The sequence below is a fragment of the Amblyraja radiata genome, chromosome 30 (genome assembly GCF_010909765.2).
Source record: "Amblyraja radiata isolate CabotCenter1 chromosome 30, sAmbRad1.1.pri, whole genome shotgun sequence".
NCBI lineage: Eukaryota > Metazoa > Chordata > Chondrichthyes > Rajiformes > Rajidae > Amblyraja > Amblyraja radiata.
Window position 1 is genome coordinate 25819695 of NC_045985.1, and position 13761 is coordinate 25833455.

At 47.4% G+C, this 13761-nt stretch overlaps 1 protein-coding gene across 1 annotated transcript in view; it reads left to right on the forward strand.

The window, feature by feature from the left end:
* The window catches only part of LOC116990201 (complement C3-like), a 63095-nt gene that overhangs the window by 17793 nt on the left and 31541 nt on the right, over positions 1-13761 (forward strand). The window contains exons 10-14 of the mRNA XM_033047748.1: positions 3609-3735; positions 5089-5201; positions 6208-6381; positions 10776-10967; positions 12822-13016. Of these exons, the coding sequence (XP_032903639.1) occupies positions 3681-3735; positions 5089-5201; positions 6208-6381; positions 10776-10967; positions 12822-13016 (729 nt within the window). The 5' untranslated portion in view covers positions 3609-3680. The remainder of the gene's footprint in view (positions 1-3608; positions 3736-5088; positions 5202-6207; positions 6382-10775; positions 10968-12821; positions 13017-13761) is intronic.

The following is a 13761-nucleotide window of genomic DNA, read 5'->3' on the forward strand; positions in this document are numbered from 1 at the left end:
CCAGCATCGCTGTCCAGTATAGAGAGCAGTAGAGGGAAAACGGCACTGAAGGCAGACACAAAATGCTGGAGTAACTCAGCGGGACAGGCAGCATCTCTGGAGTGAAGGAATGGGTGACGTTTCGGGTCGAGACCCTTCTTCAGACTGAGAGTCAGGGGAGAGAGATACAGAACAATGAATGAAAGATATGCAAAAAAGTAACTATGATAAAGGAAGTATTGGAGCAAAGAGGTCCTTCTGCAGTTGTACAGGGCCCTAGTGAGACCACACCTGGAGTATTGTGTGCAGTTTTGGTCTCCAAATTTGAGGAAGGACATTCTTGCTATTGAGGGAGCCCAGCATAGGTTCACCAGGTTAATTCCCGGGATGGCGGGACTGTCATATGCTGAGAGAATGGATCAGCTGGGCTTGTTCACTCTGGAGTTTAGAAGGATGAGAGGGCATCTCATTGAAACATATAATATTATTAAGTGAATGGACACGCTAGAGGCAGGAAACATGTTCCCGATGTTGGGGGAGTCCAGAACCAGGGGCAACAGTTTAAGAATAAGGGGTAAGCCATTTAGAACGGAGATGAGGAAAAACATTTTCACCCAGAAAGTTGTAAATCTGTGGAATTCTCTGTCTCAGAAGGCAGTGGAGGCCAATTCTCTGGATGCTTTCAAGAGAGGGTTAGATAGAGCTCTTAAAGATAGCAGGGTCAAGGGATATGGGGAGAAGGCAGGAACGGGGTACTGATTGTGGATGATCAGCCATGATCACAGTGAATGGCGGTGCTGGCTCGCAGGGCCAAATGCCTTACTCCTGCACCTGTTGTCTATTGTCTAGGACATTGTTAGCTGTGGGCTAGGTGAAACCAAGTCACAGACAATGAGACTCAACAAGACGACTTTGAAACCAGTACAATGGGTGGGGGACCTGGCGGAGAGAGAGGGGATGCAAGGATTACTTGAAGTTAGGCACGGAATGCCACATGGGAGCAGGCCCTTCGGCCCAACTTGTCCATGCCGACCAAGATGCCCCATCTGCCCGCCACTGCTCTGGGTGGATGGGAGGGCGGTATTCTGGGTGGGATTGGCCAGCTGAGGTCCAGAGGAGGTTTACAAGAATGCTTCCAGGAATGAGTGGGCTAGCATGTGATGCCTTCTGCCAATTCCCCATAACCCGTGACACCCATTCCAGTCAAGAATTTGTCTCTATCTGCCTTACAAATACCCACTGACTTGGCCTCCACAGCCCTCTGTGCCAATGAATTCCACAGATTAACTGCCCTCTGACTAAAGAAGTTGACTTGGAGTTAGGCAAGGCAAGGCAAGGCAACTTTATTTATATAGCACATTTCATACACAAGGCAGACTCAAAGTGCTTCACATAAAAACATGTCATACAATAAATGAAATAATAAAATGAAATAAAATAGAAGAACTAAAAGAAAAGAAAAGCAAAATTAAAAATGCATTATAAAAAGTGCAAAAGTTAAAAGTGCAATGTAGTTAAGATTTAGCTGAAAGCTAAAGTAAACATAAAAGTTTTCAGTCTTGTTTTAAAAGTGGTCAAAGTTGAGGCAAGTCTTAAATCTTCAGGAAGTTTATTCCAGCTATTTGTTGCATAGTAACTAAATCCTGCTTTCCCATGTTTTGTATTTAATCTGGGAATCACTAACAGATTGGTTTCAGAAGATCTTAGAAGGCTTATATAGTGGAAGCATGTCAGTGATATACTTTGGCCCTAAACCATGTAGTGATTTATAGGTGAGCAGCAGGATTTTGAAATCAATTCTCTGACATACAGGGAGCCAATGTAAGGATTTAAGAATTGGTGTAATGTGTTCAAATTTTTTGGCCTTTGTTAGAACTCTAGCAACAGCGTTCTGAACAAGCTGTAGCTGCCTGACAGTTAGAGAAATCAATATTCATTGATCATATTGAATGGCGGTGCTGGCTCGAAGGGCCGAATGGCCTACTCCTGCACGTATTGTCTATTGTCTATTGTCTATTGATTTAAACCCTTCGGCCCAACTTGCCCACACCGACAGACATGTCCCAGCTACACTAGTCCCACCTGCCCGCGTTTGGTCCATATCCCTCTAAACCTGTCCTATCCATGTACCTGTTCAAATGTACCTTAAAGGGCGATTTTTTTCGGCGTCGTATATCAGTGTCGCCAAAAGACTTTGAACATTTCAAACTCCAGCGGCGACCAAAAAAACATGGCGACACTCGAAAAAACACCGCCCGTCATACGCCATCACGCCGCGTCACGGCACGTCACGCGGAGCCGTTCGGTAACCAGATACGTCAGTCAATGACGCCGGCAGTCGCTCGTTCAATGCACCCACCACCCTATGGGACGACAGATGGCACAATGGGCTAAGTGTTCGGCTGGCAACCGGAAGGTAGCTGGTTCGAATCCCGCTTGGAGTGCATACTGTCGTTGTGTCCTTGGGCAAGACACTTCACCCACCTTTGCCTGTGTGTGTCCTTGGGCAAGACACTTCACCCATCTTTGCCTGTGTGTGAATGTAATTATGTGAAGCACTTTGGGGTCAATGCAAGTTGACTAAAAATGTGCTATATAAATAAAGAAATTTAATTTTAATTTAATTTAATTTATGTGTTCCAGCGGCCCCTACACAGCCTGTCTGTCTTTTTTTATTTTTTGTCTAGTTTATTTTTTGTCTAGTTAAATGTAGTTGTCCGTGTTTTTTAATAGTGTTTTTAACTGTGTATATGTGGGGGTTGGGGGGGGGAAACTTTTAAAAATCTCTTCCCTGTACGGGAGACCCGACCTTTTCCCTGTCGGGTCTCCGTTGTCGTTGGGGCCTAGCACCGTGGAGCGGCCTCCAGCCTGAACGACCCGGGGGCTCCAGTCACGGAGCCTGCGGAGCTGCGGACTTACCATCGTGGGGCTGGCCGGCCTCGGAGCGTGGGGAGCGGTGGTGGCTCGCTGCTGCGGTACGACCACGTGGCTCGGAGGCTCCAGCAACACAGCCGCAGGTCCGGTGGACTGGGACATCTGGAGCTCGCGGGTCCGGGTGGAGAGACCGCTTTTCGGAGCTCCCGCAACGCGACTTCTCCCGCCCGTGTCGCGTGATTGGAACGACCCGGAGCGGGGGCGTACATCGCCCGGCGCGGCTTCATGGCCGTGGGACATTCCTGCGCCTGCCGGGGGCTCCAACTTTGTGACATTTAGACCGGGCTTGGACATCGGGAGAGACATGGAGAACAGGGGCGAGAAAAGACTTTGCCTTCCATCACAGTGGGTTCACTGTGATGGATGTTTGTGTAAATTGAATTGTGTGTATGTCTGTAGGAAATTGTCTTTGTTTGTATGGCTGTGGAAACGGTGTTTCGTTTGAGCCTCACTGAGGTTCAAATGACATGTAATAAATATTGTGTATTGTATTGTATTGTATGTGTTAGAAAGTTACCCATCGATTCCCTATTCAATCTTTTCCCCCTCACCTTAAAACTATGTCCTCTGGTTCTCGATTCCCCAACTCTGGGCAAGATACTCTGTGCATCCACCCGATCTACGTATGACCTGAATTTTACCAGGCAGGATTCCTGGACTGGACGGCTGTTTGATGCTTTTCTTCGCCCCGTTAGGTGAGGAACGGAAGTGCCCTTGTGATCCTACAAAAGGCAGAACTACTCCGCAGCATACAGGAGGATGGAAACATGGACGCCTTCATCGGCGGCACCTTGTACATCGCGGCAGAGGTGTCGGACGGCAGTAAGTACCTCCCTCCCCCAAGCTGGTACCCACACCTCTCCACGTGGCACCTTCACTCACGGGCCCAGAGACACAAGTGTTCTATTGCCACGTGACCCAGATAGAACAACAACATTCTGACTGACTGCAGTGCAACACAATATGCAAACATAGTACACTGTAAACTCTCTCCAATGTAAACCTTGTAACCAATGTGATGCATGAGAAAATATGTTCAATATATATATGTGTGTGTGTGTATATGTATATGTGTGTGTGTGTGTGTGTGTGTGTGTATGTGTGTGTGTGTGTATAGATGTATGTGTGTGTGTATATGTACATGTGTGTGTGTGTGTGTAGAAGTTGGATGCATGTGTGTGCGTATGTACAAATGTGTGTGTGCATGTATATGTGTGTGTGTGTGTGCATGTATGCATGTGTGTGTATGCACATATGTGTGTGTGCATGTATATGTGTGTGTGCATGTATATGTGTGTGTGCATGTATGCATGTGTGTGTATGTACATATGTGTGTGCGCATGTATATGTGTGTATGTGTGCATGTATGCATGTGTGTGTATGTACATAGGTGTGTGCATGTATATGTGTGTGTGTATGTATGTGTATGTATATGTATGGTTCTGTGAATGTATGTGTGTTTGTATGTACATACGTGTGTATGTGTATGTATATGTGCGTATGTATGTATATGTGTTTATATATATGTATGTGTCCATGTGTATGTGTATGTATATGTGCGTATGTATGTGTGTATGTGTGTGTGCGTAGGTGTGCAATATGTGTGAATGTAGGTTGGTACTCATAAATATATACACACACACAAACTTAAAATGGTCTAATTTAAGATATTGTTATTTAATTATATACATACATTAAGCAAGAAAATAAGTTCAGTATATAATATAATATAATATAATATATAATATAATAATTATATATTATATAATATATAATATAAACATAACATACAGAATTTATTGTCTCATTTTATATATATACACACACATGTGCATACACACACACATATATATGCACATTTACATATATATATATATATATCTATATACATACACGCACGCGCACACACGGGCACACACACGTATGCACACTCACGCACACACACACGTACACACAAACAAACACGCACACGCACACACACACGTACACACAAACAAACACGCACACACACACAGGCACGAACTCGCACACGCACACACACATACACACCGATCTAAACATCTAAACTAAAGAAGGCCAATTGCCAACATTTCTCTCTCATGCTGTGGGATGTTTCACCGAATGGAAGGGGTTGGTCAAACAGGTTAAGGGGTTTGTGCTGTTATTTTTCTGCAGAACACACCGAGAAGAAGGTTGTGGACAATATAGCATTCCGTCTCTCTCACTTCAACATCAACTTCACATCAATGAAACCCTATTTCACACCAGGAGCTCGATTTTATATCCCGGTACAAATGTCTTTATTATGGAATGTTCTTTCTGTGTGTGTGACTGGGTGTGTGTGTGTCCGCATATGTGAGTGTTTGCATGTGAGTGTGTGTGTGCGTGTGTGTGTGTGTGTGTGGCCCGCGTATGTGTGTGTGTGCGTGTGAGTGTGTGTGTGTGTGGCCCGCGTATGTGTGTGTGCGCGTGTGAGTGTGTGTGTGTGCCCGCGTATGTGTGTGTGTGTGTGCGTGTGACTGTGTGGGTGTGACTATGTCTGTGTCAGCGTCAGTGTCATTGTGTGGCCTTATGACATGACCTTATGCCATGACCATATGACCTTAGGACATGACCTTATGACCTTATGCCATGATCATATGACCTTAAGACATGACCTTATGCCATGACTGTATGACTTTAGGACATGACTTTTTGACCTTATGCCATGACCATATGACCTTAGGACATGACCTTATGACCTTAGGCCATGACTTTATGCCATGACCATATGACCTTAGGACATGACCTTGTGACATGACATGACATTACCTTATGCCATACTCATATGACCTTAGGACATGACCTTATGCCATGACCGTATGACCTTATGACATGGTCATATGACCTTAAGACATAACCTTATGCCATGACCATATGACCTTAGGACCTGACCTTATGACCTTATACCATACTCATGAGACCTTATGACATGACCATATGACCTTATGACATAACCTTATGCCATGATCATATGACCTTCGGACAAGACCATATGACCTTAGGACATGACCTTATGACATAACCTTATACCATACTCATATGACCTTATGACATGACCATATGACCTTATGACATAACCTTATGCCATGATCATATGACCATAGGACAAGACCATATGACCTTAGGACATGACCTTATGCCATGCTCATTTGACCTTGTGACATGACCTGATGACCATATGACATTGTTAGCCTTGATCACGAGGCATTGGCTGAAGGATGTGTTGACCTTTCACGTTGCGCTACTTCACAGATCTCCGTGACCTATCCCAATGGTTCCCCCGCCATCAACGTGTCGCTCCATGTCAACATCACCATCCTAGAGGAAGAGGTGATCAAGGGTTCGATTGGAGGGACGACGGACCAGCTCGGCGAGATGATCTTCTCGTTGACGGTTCCTGTAAACGCGTGCATTCTCAACGTCACGGTACGCGTTGCCTCGACTAACTCTCGACCGAGGATGAGGGCGTGGGGGCCTTATTGAAACTTCCCGTTTAGATCAGAGATACAGTGTGGAATCAGGCCTTTTGGCCCACCGGGTCCACGCCCACCAGCGATCTCCGCACACTATCACTATCCAAGACTATGCACAATTCTTTACATTTATACTGAGCCAATAGAAACATAGAAACATAGAAATTAGGTGCAGGAGTAGGCCATTCGGCCCTTCGAGCCTGCACCGCCATTCAATATGATCATGGCTGATCATCCAACTCAGTATCCCGTACCTGCCTTCTCTCCATACCCTCTGATCCCCTTAGCCACAAGGGCCACATCTAACTCCCTCTTAAATATAGCCAATGAACTGGCCTCGACTACCCTCTGTGGCAGAGAGTTCCAGAGATTCACCACTCTCTGTGTGAAAAAAGTTCTTCTCATCTCGGTTTTAAAGGATTTCCCCCTTATCCTTAAGCTGTGACCCCTTGTCCTGGACTTCCCCAACATCGGGAGCAATCTTCCTGCATCTAGCCTGTCCAACCTCTTAAGAATTTTGTAAGTTTCTATAAGATCCCCTCTCAATCTCCTAAATTCTAGAGAGTATAAACCAAGTCTATCCAGTCTTTCTTCATAAGACAGTCCTGACATCCCAGGAATCAGTCTGGTGAACCTTCTCTGCACTCCCTCTATGGCAATAATGTCCTTCCTCAGATTTGGAGACCAAAACTGTACGCAATACTCCAGGTGTGGTCTCACCAAGACCCTGTACAACTGCAGTAGAACCTCCCTGCTCCTATACTCAAATCCTTTTGCTATGAAACCTAAAAACCTAGAAACCCTGTACGTCTTTGGAGTGTGGGAGGAATCCAGAGATCTCGGAGAAAACCCACGCCGGTCACGGTACAAACTCCATACAGACAGCACCCGTAGTCAGGATCGAACCCAGGTCTCTGGCGCTGTAAGCGCTGAAAGGCAGCAACTCTACTGCTGCACCACCGTGCCACCACAATAGTGAAAGACCTGGACAGACTGGATATGGAGACGATGTTTTCACGGGTGTGAGAAACTAGGACCAGAGGGCACAGCTGAGAGTAAAAGGATGTACCTTTAGAATAGTCCCAGCCTGCTCAACCTCTCCCTATAGCTCAGGTCCTCGAGTACTGGTAACATCCTCGTAAATCTTCTCTACGCCCTTTCTAGTTTGACAACATCTTTCCCATAACGTGATGCCCAGAACTGAACACAACACTCTAAATGCGGCCTCTTATACAACTGCATCACGCCCCCCCCCCCCCCCCCAACATCCTTTCCCAAACCCATAACTTCCCACACCTTCCACGCCACAAGAAATGGCAGCCCAGACCATCGCACAAACCAACCTCCCTTCCATCGACCCCATCTACACCTCACGCTGCCTCGGCAAGGCCAGCAGCCCAGACCATCACACAAACCAACCTCCCTTCCATCGACCCCATCTACACCTCACGCTGCCTCGGCAAGGCCAGCAGCCCAGACCATCACACAAACCAACCTCCCTTCCATCGACTCCATCTACACCTCACGCTGCCTCGGCAAGGCCAGCAGCATCATCAAGGACCAGTCTCACCCCGGCCACTCCCTCTTCTCCCCTCTCCCATCGGGCAAGAGGTACAGAAGTGTGAAAACAAACGCACACCTCCAGATTCAGGGACAGTTTCTTCCCAGCTGTTATCAGGCAACTGAACCATCCTACCACAACCAGAGAGCAGTCCTGAACTACTATCTACCTCATTGGTGACCCTCGGACTATCCTTGATCGGACTTTACTGGCTTTACCTTGCACTAAACGTTATTCCCTTTATCATGTATCTGTACACTGTGGACGGCTCGATTGTAATCATGTATTGTCTTTCCGCTGACTGGTTAGCACGCAACAAAAGCTTTTCAATGTACCTCGGTACACGTGACAATAAACTAATCTAAAGTAAATTAAACACATATCGGCACGGTGGCGCAGCGGTAGAGTTGCTGCCTTACAGCGCTTGCAGCGCCAGAGACCCGGGTTCGATCTCGACTACGGGTGCTGACTGTACGGAGTTTGCACGCTCTACCGGCGACCTGCGCGGGTTTTCTCCGAGATCTTCAGAGAGATCCTCCCTCACTCCAAAGACGTACAGGTATGTAGGTTAATTGGCTTGGTGTATGTGTAAATTATTCCTTGTTTATTTATTTATTTATAACCTTTATTTAACCAGGAGAAGTGTCATTGAGATTAAAAATCTCTTTTACAACAGAGTCCTGGCCAAGACAGGCAGCAGCACAGTTCCACAGTTACAGACAATAATTTAAAAACAACAGAGAACATATAAATAGAGTCACAGTCAGAACATCATCAAACAAAGCATGTACAGACAGAAGAGCCCGCTTCAACATCATTAAGAAGGGATTTAAATCTGTTTATAGAAACCAGCTCCTTAAGTTTCAGTTCATTCTGCAGCTGGTTCCATGCGAAGGAAGCAGCATAACTAAATGTGTGTGTAGGATTGTATTAATGTGTGGGGTGATTGCTGGTTGGCGTGGACATGGTGGGCCGAAGGGCCTGGTCCGCGCTGTATCTCTATCTATACTAAACTAAACGCCTGAAGAAGGGTCTCGACCCGAAACGTCACCCATTCCTTCCCTCCAGATATGCTTCTTCAGTTACTTGAGTTACTTCAGCTTTTTGTGTCTATCTTTGCTCTAAACCAGGGGTGGGCAACCTACGGCCCAGGGGCCGGATGCGGCCCGTAACCTAAAATCATCCGGTCCGCAGGCGTATTTTTTTTCGAATTACTTTTCGCGACCTGGGAACTGCAGCCAGTCCCGGGGCAGGCGAGGGATCTGGGAACTGCAGTAAACTAATTGAAAAACACATGAAAACTAATGCGAAAAACAACACCAAGTTCCTGGGAACCATCATCTCCAAGGACCTTAAGTGGGGGCTACCATCGACTCCACAGTCAAAAAGACACAACAGAGGATGTACTTCCCGCGGCAGCTGAGGAAGCACAATCTGCCCCAGGTAATGATGGTCCAATTCTACACGCCCATCGTAGAGTCTGTCCTCACCTTCTCCATCATGGTCTGGTTTGGCTCAGCCACCAAGCACGACACCTGGAGGCTGCAGCGAATCATCCGATCAGCTGAGAAGGTTATTGGCTGCAACCTTCCCTCCATTGATGAACTGTACACTGCAAGGGCCAGGAAGCGAGCGGACAAGATCATCTCTGACCCCTCTCACCCTGGCCACAAACTCTTTGAATCACTTCCCTCTGGAAGGTAACTCCGGACTGTCAAAGCTGCCACAGCCCAGACATAAAAACAGTTTTTATCCACGAGTATTCAAAAGGGAACTGCAGATGCTGGAATATCGAAGGTACACAAAATTGCTGGGGAAACTCAGCGGGTGCAGCAGCATCTATGGAGCGAAGGAAATAGGCGACGTTTCGGGCCGAAACCCTTCTTCAGACTGATGGGGGGGTGGGGAAAGAAAGAAGGAAAAAGGGAGGAGGAGGAGCCCGAGGGCGGGCGGATGGGAGGGTGGGAGGAGACAGCTAGAGGGTTAAGGAAGGGGAGGAGACAGCACAGGCTAGCCAAATTGGGAGAATTCAATGTTAATGCCATAAGGACGCAAGGACCCCAGACGGAATATGAGGTGCTGTTCCTCCAATTTCCGCTGTTGCTCACTCTGGCAATGGAGGAGACCCAGGACAGAGAGGTCGGATTGGGAATGGGAGGGGGAGTTGAAGTGCTGAGCCACCGGGAGGTCAGGTAGGTTATTGCGGACTGAGCGGAGGTGTTCGGCGAAACGATCGCCCAACCTACGCTTGGTCTCACCGATGTAAATCAGCTGACATCTAGAGCAGCGGATGCAGTAGATGAGGTTGGAGGAGATACAGGTGAACCTTTGTCGCACCTGGAACGACTGCTTGGGACCTTGAATGGAGTCGAGGGGGGAGGTGAAGGGACAGGTGTTGCATTTCTTGCGGTTGCAACGGAACGTGCCCGGGGAGGGGGTGGTACGGGAGGGAAGGGAAGAATTGACAAGGGAGTTGCGGAGGGGGCGGTCTTTGCGGAAGGCAGACATAGGGGGAGATGGGAAGATGTGGTGAGTGGTGGGGTCACGTTGGAGGTGGCGGAAATGGCGGAGGATTATTAGTATGTATTATTACTAATTTGTCCTATTAGTATGTATTATTACTAATTAATAATTTAGTTAGTATGTATTATTATTACCTCCATTTATTAACGATGGCGATAGATATTGCCCGCCATCCGCTCACAGATATTTGTCCTGGCCCCTATGCAGAGCAAGGTTGCCGACCCCTGCTGCAAACTAAATTTCCTCCCTCTCCTCATGCGCAGGCCAGCGCTGGAAGTGCGTCGGGCGAGACTGCGAAGAAGCACAGGACGGTGAAGAGACACAAGTCTGACAGTGGGAGGTATCTGTACATCAATGTACCTCAAGCAGTCCTGTACCCTGAAGATGTCATCACCGTCAACTTGACGGCTCTGGGTTTACTCGCTGGCGATGATGTCCAATACTACTATTACATGGTTAGTCCCTAAAACTTTCACAGAAACTTTTGGTGTGTGAGAATCAAGTGTTTCATTATCATTTGTCCCAGATAGAACAATGGAATTCTTCCTTGCGGCAGCACAACAGAATATGTCCGCATAGTACACTGTAAAGTACACTGTATGTCATGTTGTTACTTGTGGGCGGAGCACCAAGGCAAATTCCTTGTATGTGAATACTTGGCCAATAAACTTACTTACTTACAAGAACAATATAACAAAAGACAAAATAAAATTTCAGTGGGCGCATAGACAATAGACAATAGGTGCAGCAAGAGGCCATTCGGCCCTTCGAGTCAGCACCGCCATTCATTGTGATCGTGGCTGATCATCCACAATCAGTAACCCGTGCCTGCCTTCTCCCCGTACAGTGCGTTCAGAAAGTATTCAGACCCCTTCACTTTTTCCACATTTTGTTACGTTACTGCCTAAAAGCCCCTGTCCCACGGTACGAGTTCATTCCAAGAGCTCTCCCGAGTTTGCCCTGATTCGAACTCGGAGATTTACGGTAATGGCCGCTCGTCAGTACTTGGGGCTCTCGTGGACATTTTTCAACATGTTGAAAAATCTTCACGAGTCTTTCCGTGCTTCCCTGCCATTAGCGAGTCTTCCCGAGTAACTGCCGTTAGTGTTACGAGCCGCTAAGAGACGTCCCCGAGCTCCGACGTACCCACTACGTTCATTCTCCGTGCTTACCACGAGTTTGATTGTTTTTCAACTCGGGAGAGCTCTTGGAATGAACTCGTACCGTGGGACAGGGCTATTATTCTAAAATAGATTCAATTCATGTTTTTAATCATCAATCTCCACACAATATCCATAATAAAAAAACAAAAACAAGTGTTTAGAAATGTTTGCAAAGTAATCAGAAAGAAATCACTGAAATATCACATTTACATAAGTATTCAGACCCTTTGCTATGACACTCAAAATTGAGATTCGGTGCAACTTGATTCCATTGATTATCCTTGAGATGTTTCTACAACTTGTTTGGAGTCCACCAGTGGTAAATTAAATTGATTGGACATGATTTGGAAAGGTACACACCTGTCTATATAAGGTCCCACAGTTGACAGTGCATGTCAGAGCAAAAACCAAGCCATGAAGACAAAGGAATTGCCCGTAGACCTCCGAGACAGGATTGTGTCGAGACACAGATCTGGGGAAGGGTATAAAACAATTTCTGCAGCATAGCAGGTCCCGAAGAGCACAGTGGCCTCTGTCATTCTTAAATGGAAGAACTTTAGAACCACCAGAACTCTTTGTAGAGCTGGCCGCTGACAGTGGAGGAGGCCCAGGAGAGAAAGGTCAGTGTGGGAATCTAAAGGGGAATTAAAGTGTTTGGCAACCGGGTGATCAGGTAGGCTTAGGTGGACTGAGCGGAGGTGTTCAGCGAAACTAAACCAAACCAAACCCAACCCAACCCAACCCAACCCAACCCAACCCAACCCAACTCAACCCCAACCCAACCCAACCCAACCCAACCCAACCCAACCCAACCCAACCTCCTCAACTCCAACCCAACTCCAACCCAACCCAACCCCAACCCAACCTCAACCCAACCCAACCAACCCAACCCAACCCAACCCAACCCCACCCAACCCAACCCAACCACCCAACCCAACCCAACCCAACCCCAACCCAACCCAACCCCAACCAACCCAACCCCAACCCAACCCAACCCAACCCAACCCAACCCAACCCAACCCAACCCAACCCAACCACCCAACCCAACCCAACCCAACCCAACCCAACCCAACCCAACCCAACCCAACCCAACCCAACCCAACCCAACCCAACATGCCCTGATGGTTCTTGTGTCGCCCTGTGCAGGTACTCGGTAAGGGCAAGACGCTGGACATCCAAAGGGTGGAGAAAACGTCAGAGACCTCGTTTGAGCTGCTCATCACCACAGCCATGGTGCCATATTTCCGCATCGTGGCTTATTACCCCCTGAACGTGGGAGGAAGGTGGAGCATTGTGGCCGACTCAGTGCGTGTGGAAGCAGAGAGTCTATGTGACACCAAGGTGGGTCTCACACCATCCTGTTTGCCATGTACGGGGGCGACAATATAGATTGGGGGAACTGAGGGGTGTGGGGGACTGGCAGAGCGGAGGAGGACTTAAACTGTGGCCCCTGGTTCTGGACTCCCCCAACACCGGGAACATGTTTCCTGCCTCTAGCGTGTCCAAACCCTTAATAATGAGAATGTGGGATAAAGTAGAATTGGTCTTCCTGTGCCGAACATGATGCCAAGTTAAACTGATCTCCTCTACCTGACGTGATCCATGGCCCTCCATTCCCTGCGTAGCCATGTGTCTATCTAAGAGCCTCTTAAACGCCACTATCGTATCTGCCTCCACCACCGATTGTTGGAGTGGACACAATGGGGTGAAGGGCCTGTTTTCCTCCCACATCCGAGGTTTGTGAGGTTTGTGAGGTTATCCATTTTGGTGGCAAAAACAGGACTATTATCTAAATGGTGGCCGACTAGGAAAAGGGGAGATGCAGCGAGACCTGGGTGTCATGGTACACCAGTCATTGAAAGTAGGCATGCAGGTGCAGCAGGCAGTGAAGAAAGCGAATGGTATGTTAGCTTTCATAGCAAAAGGATTTGAGTATAGGAGCAGGGAGGTTCTACTTCAGTTGTACAGGGTCTTGGTGAGACCACACCTGGAGTATTGCGTACAGTTTTGGTCTCCAAATCTGAGGAAGGACATTATTGCCATAGAGGGAGTGCAGAGAAGGTTCACCAGACTGATTCCTGGGATG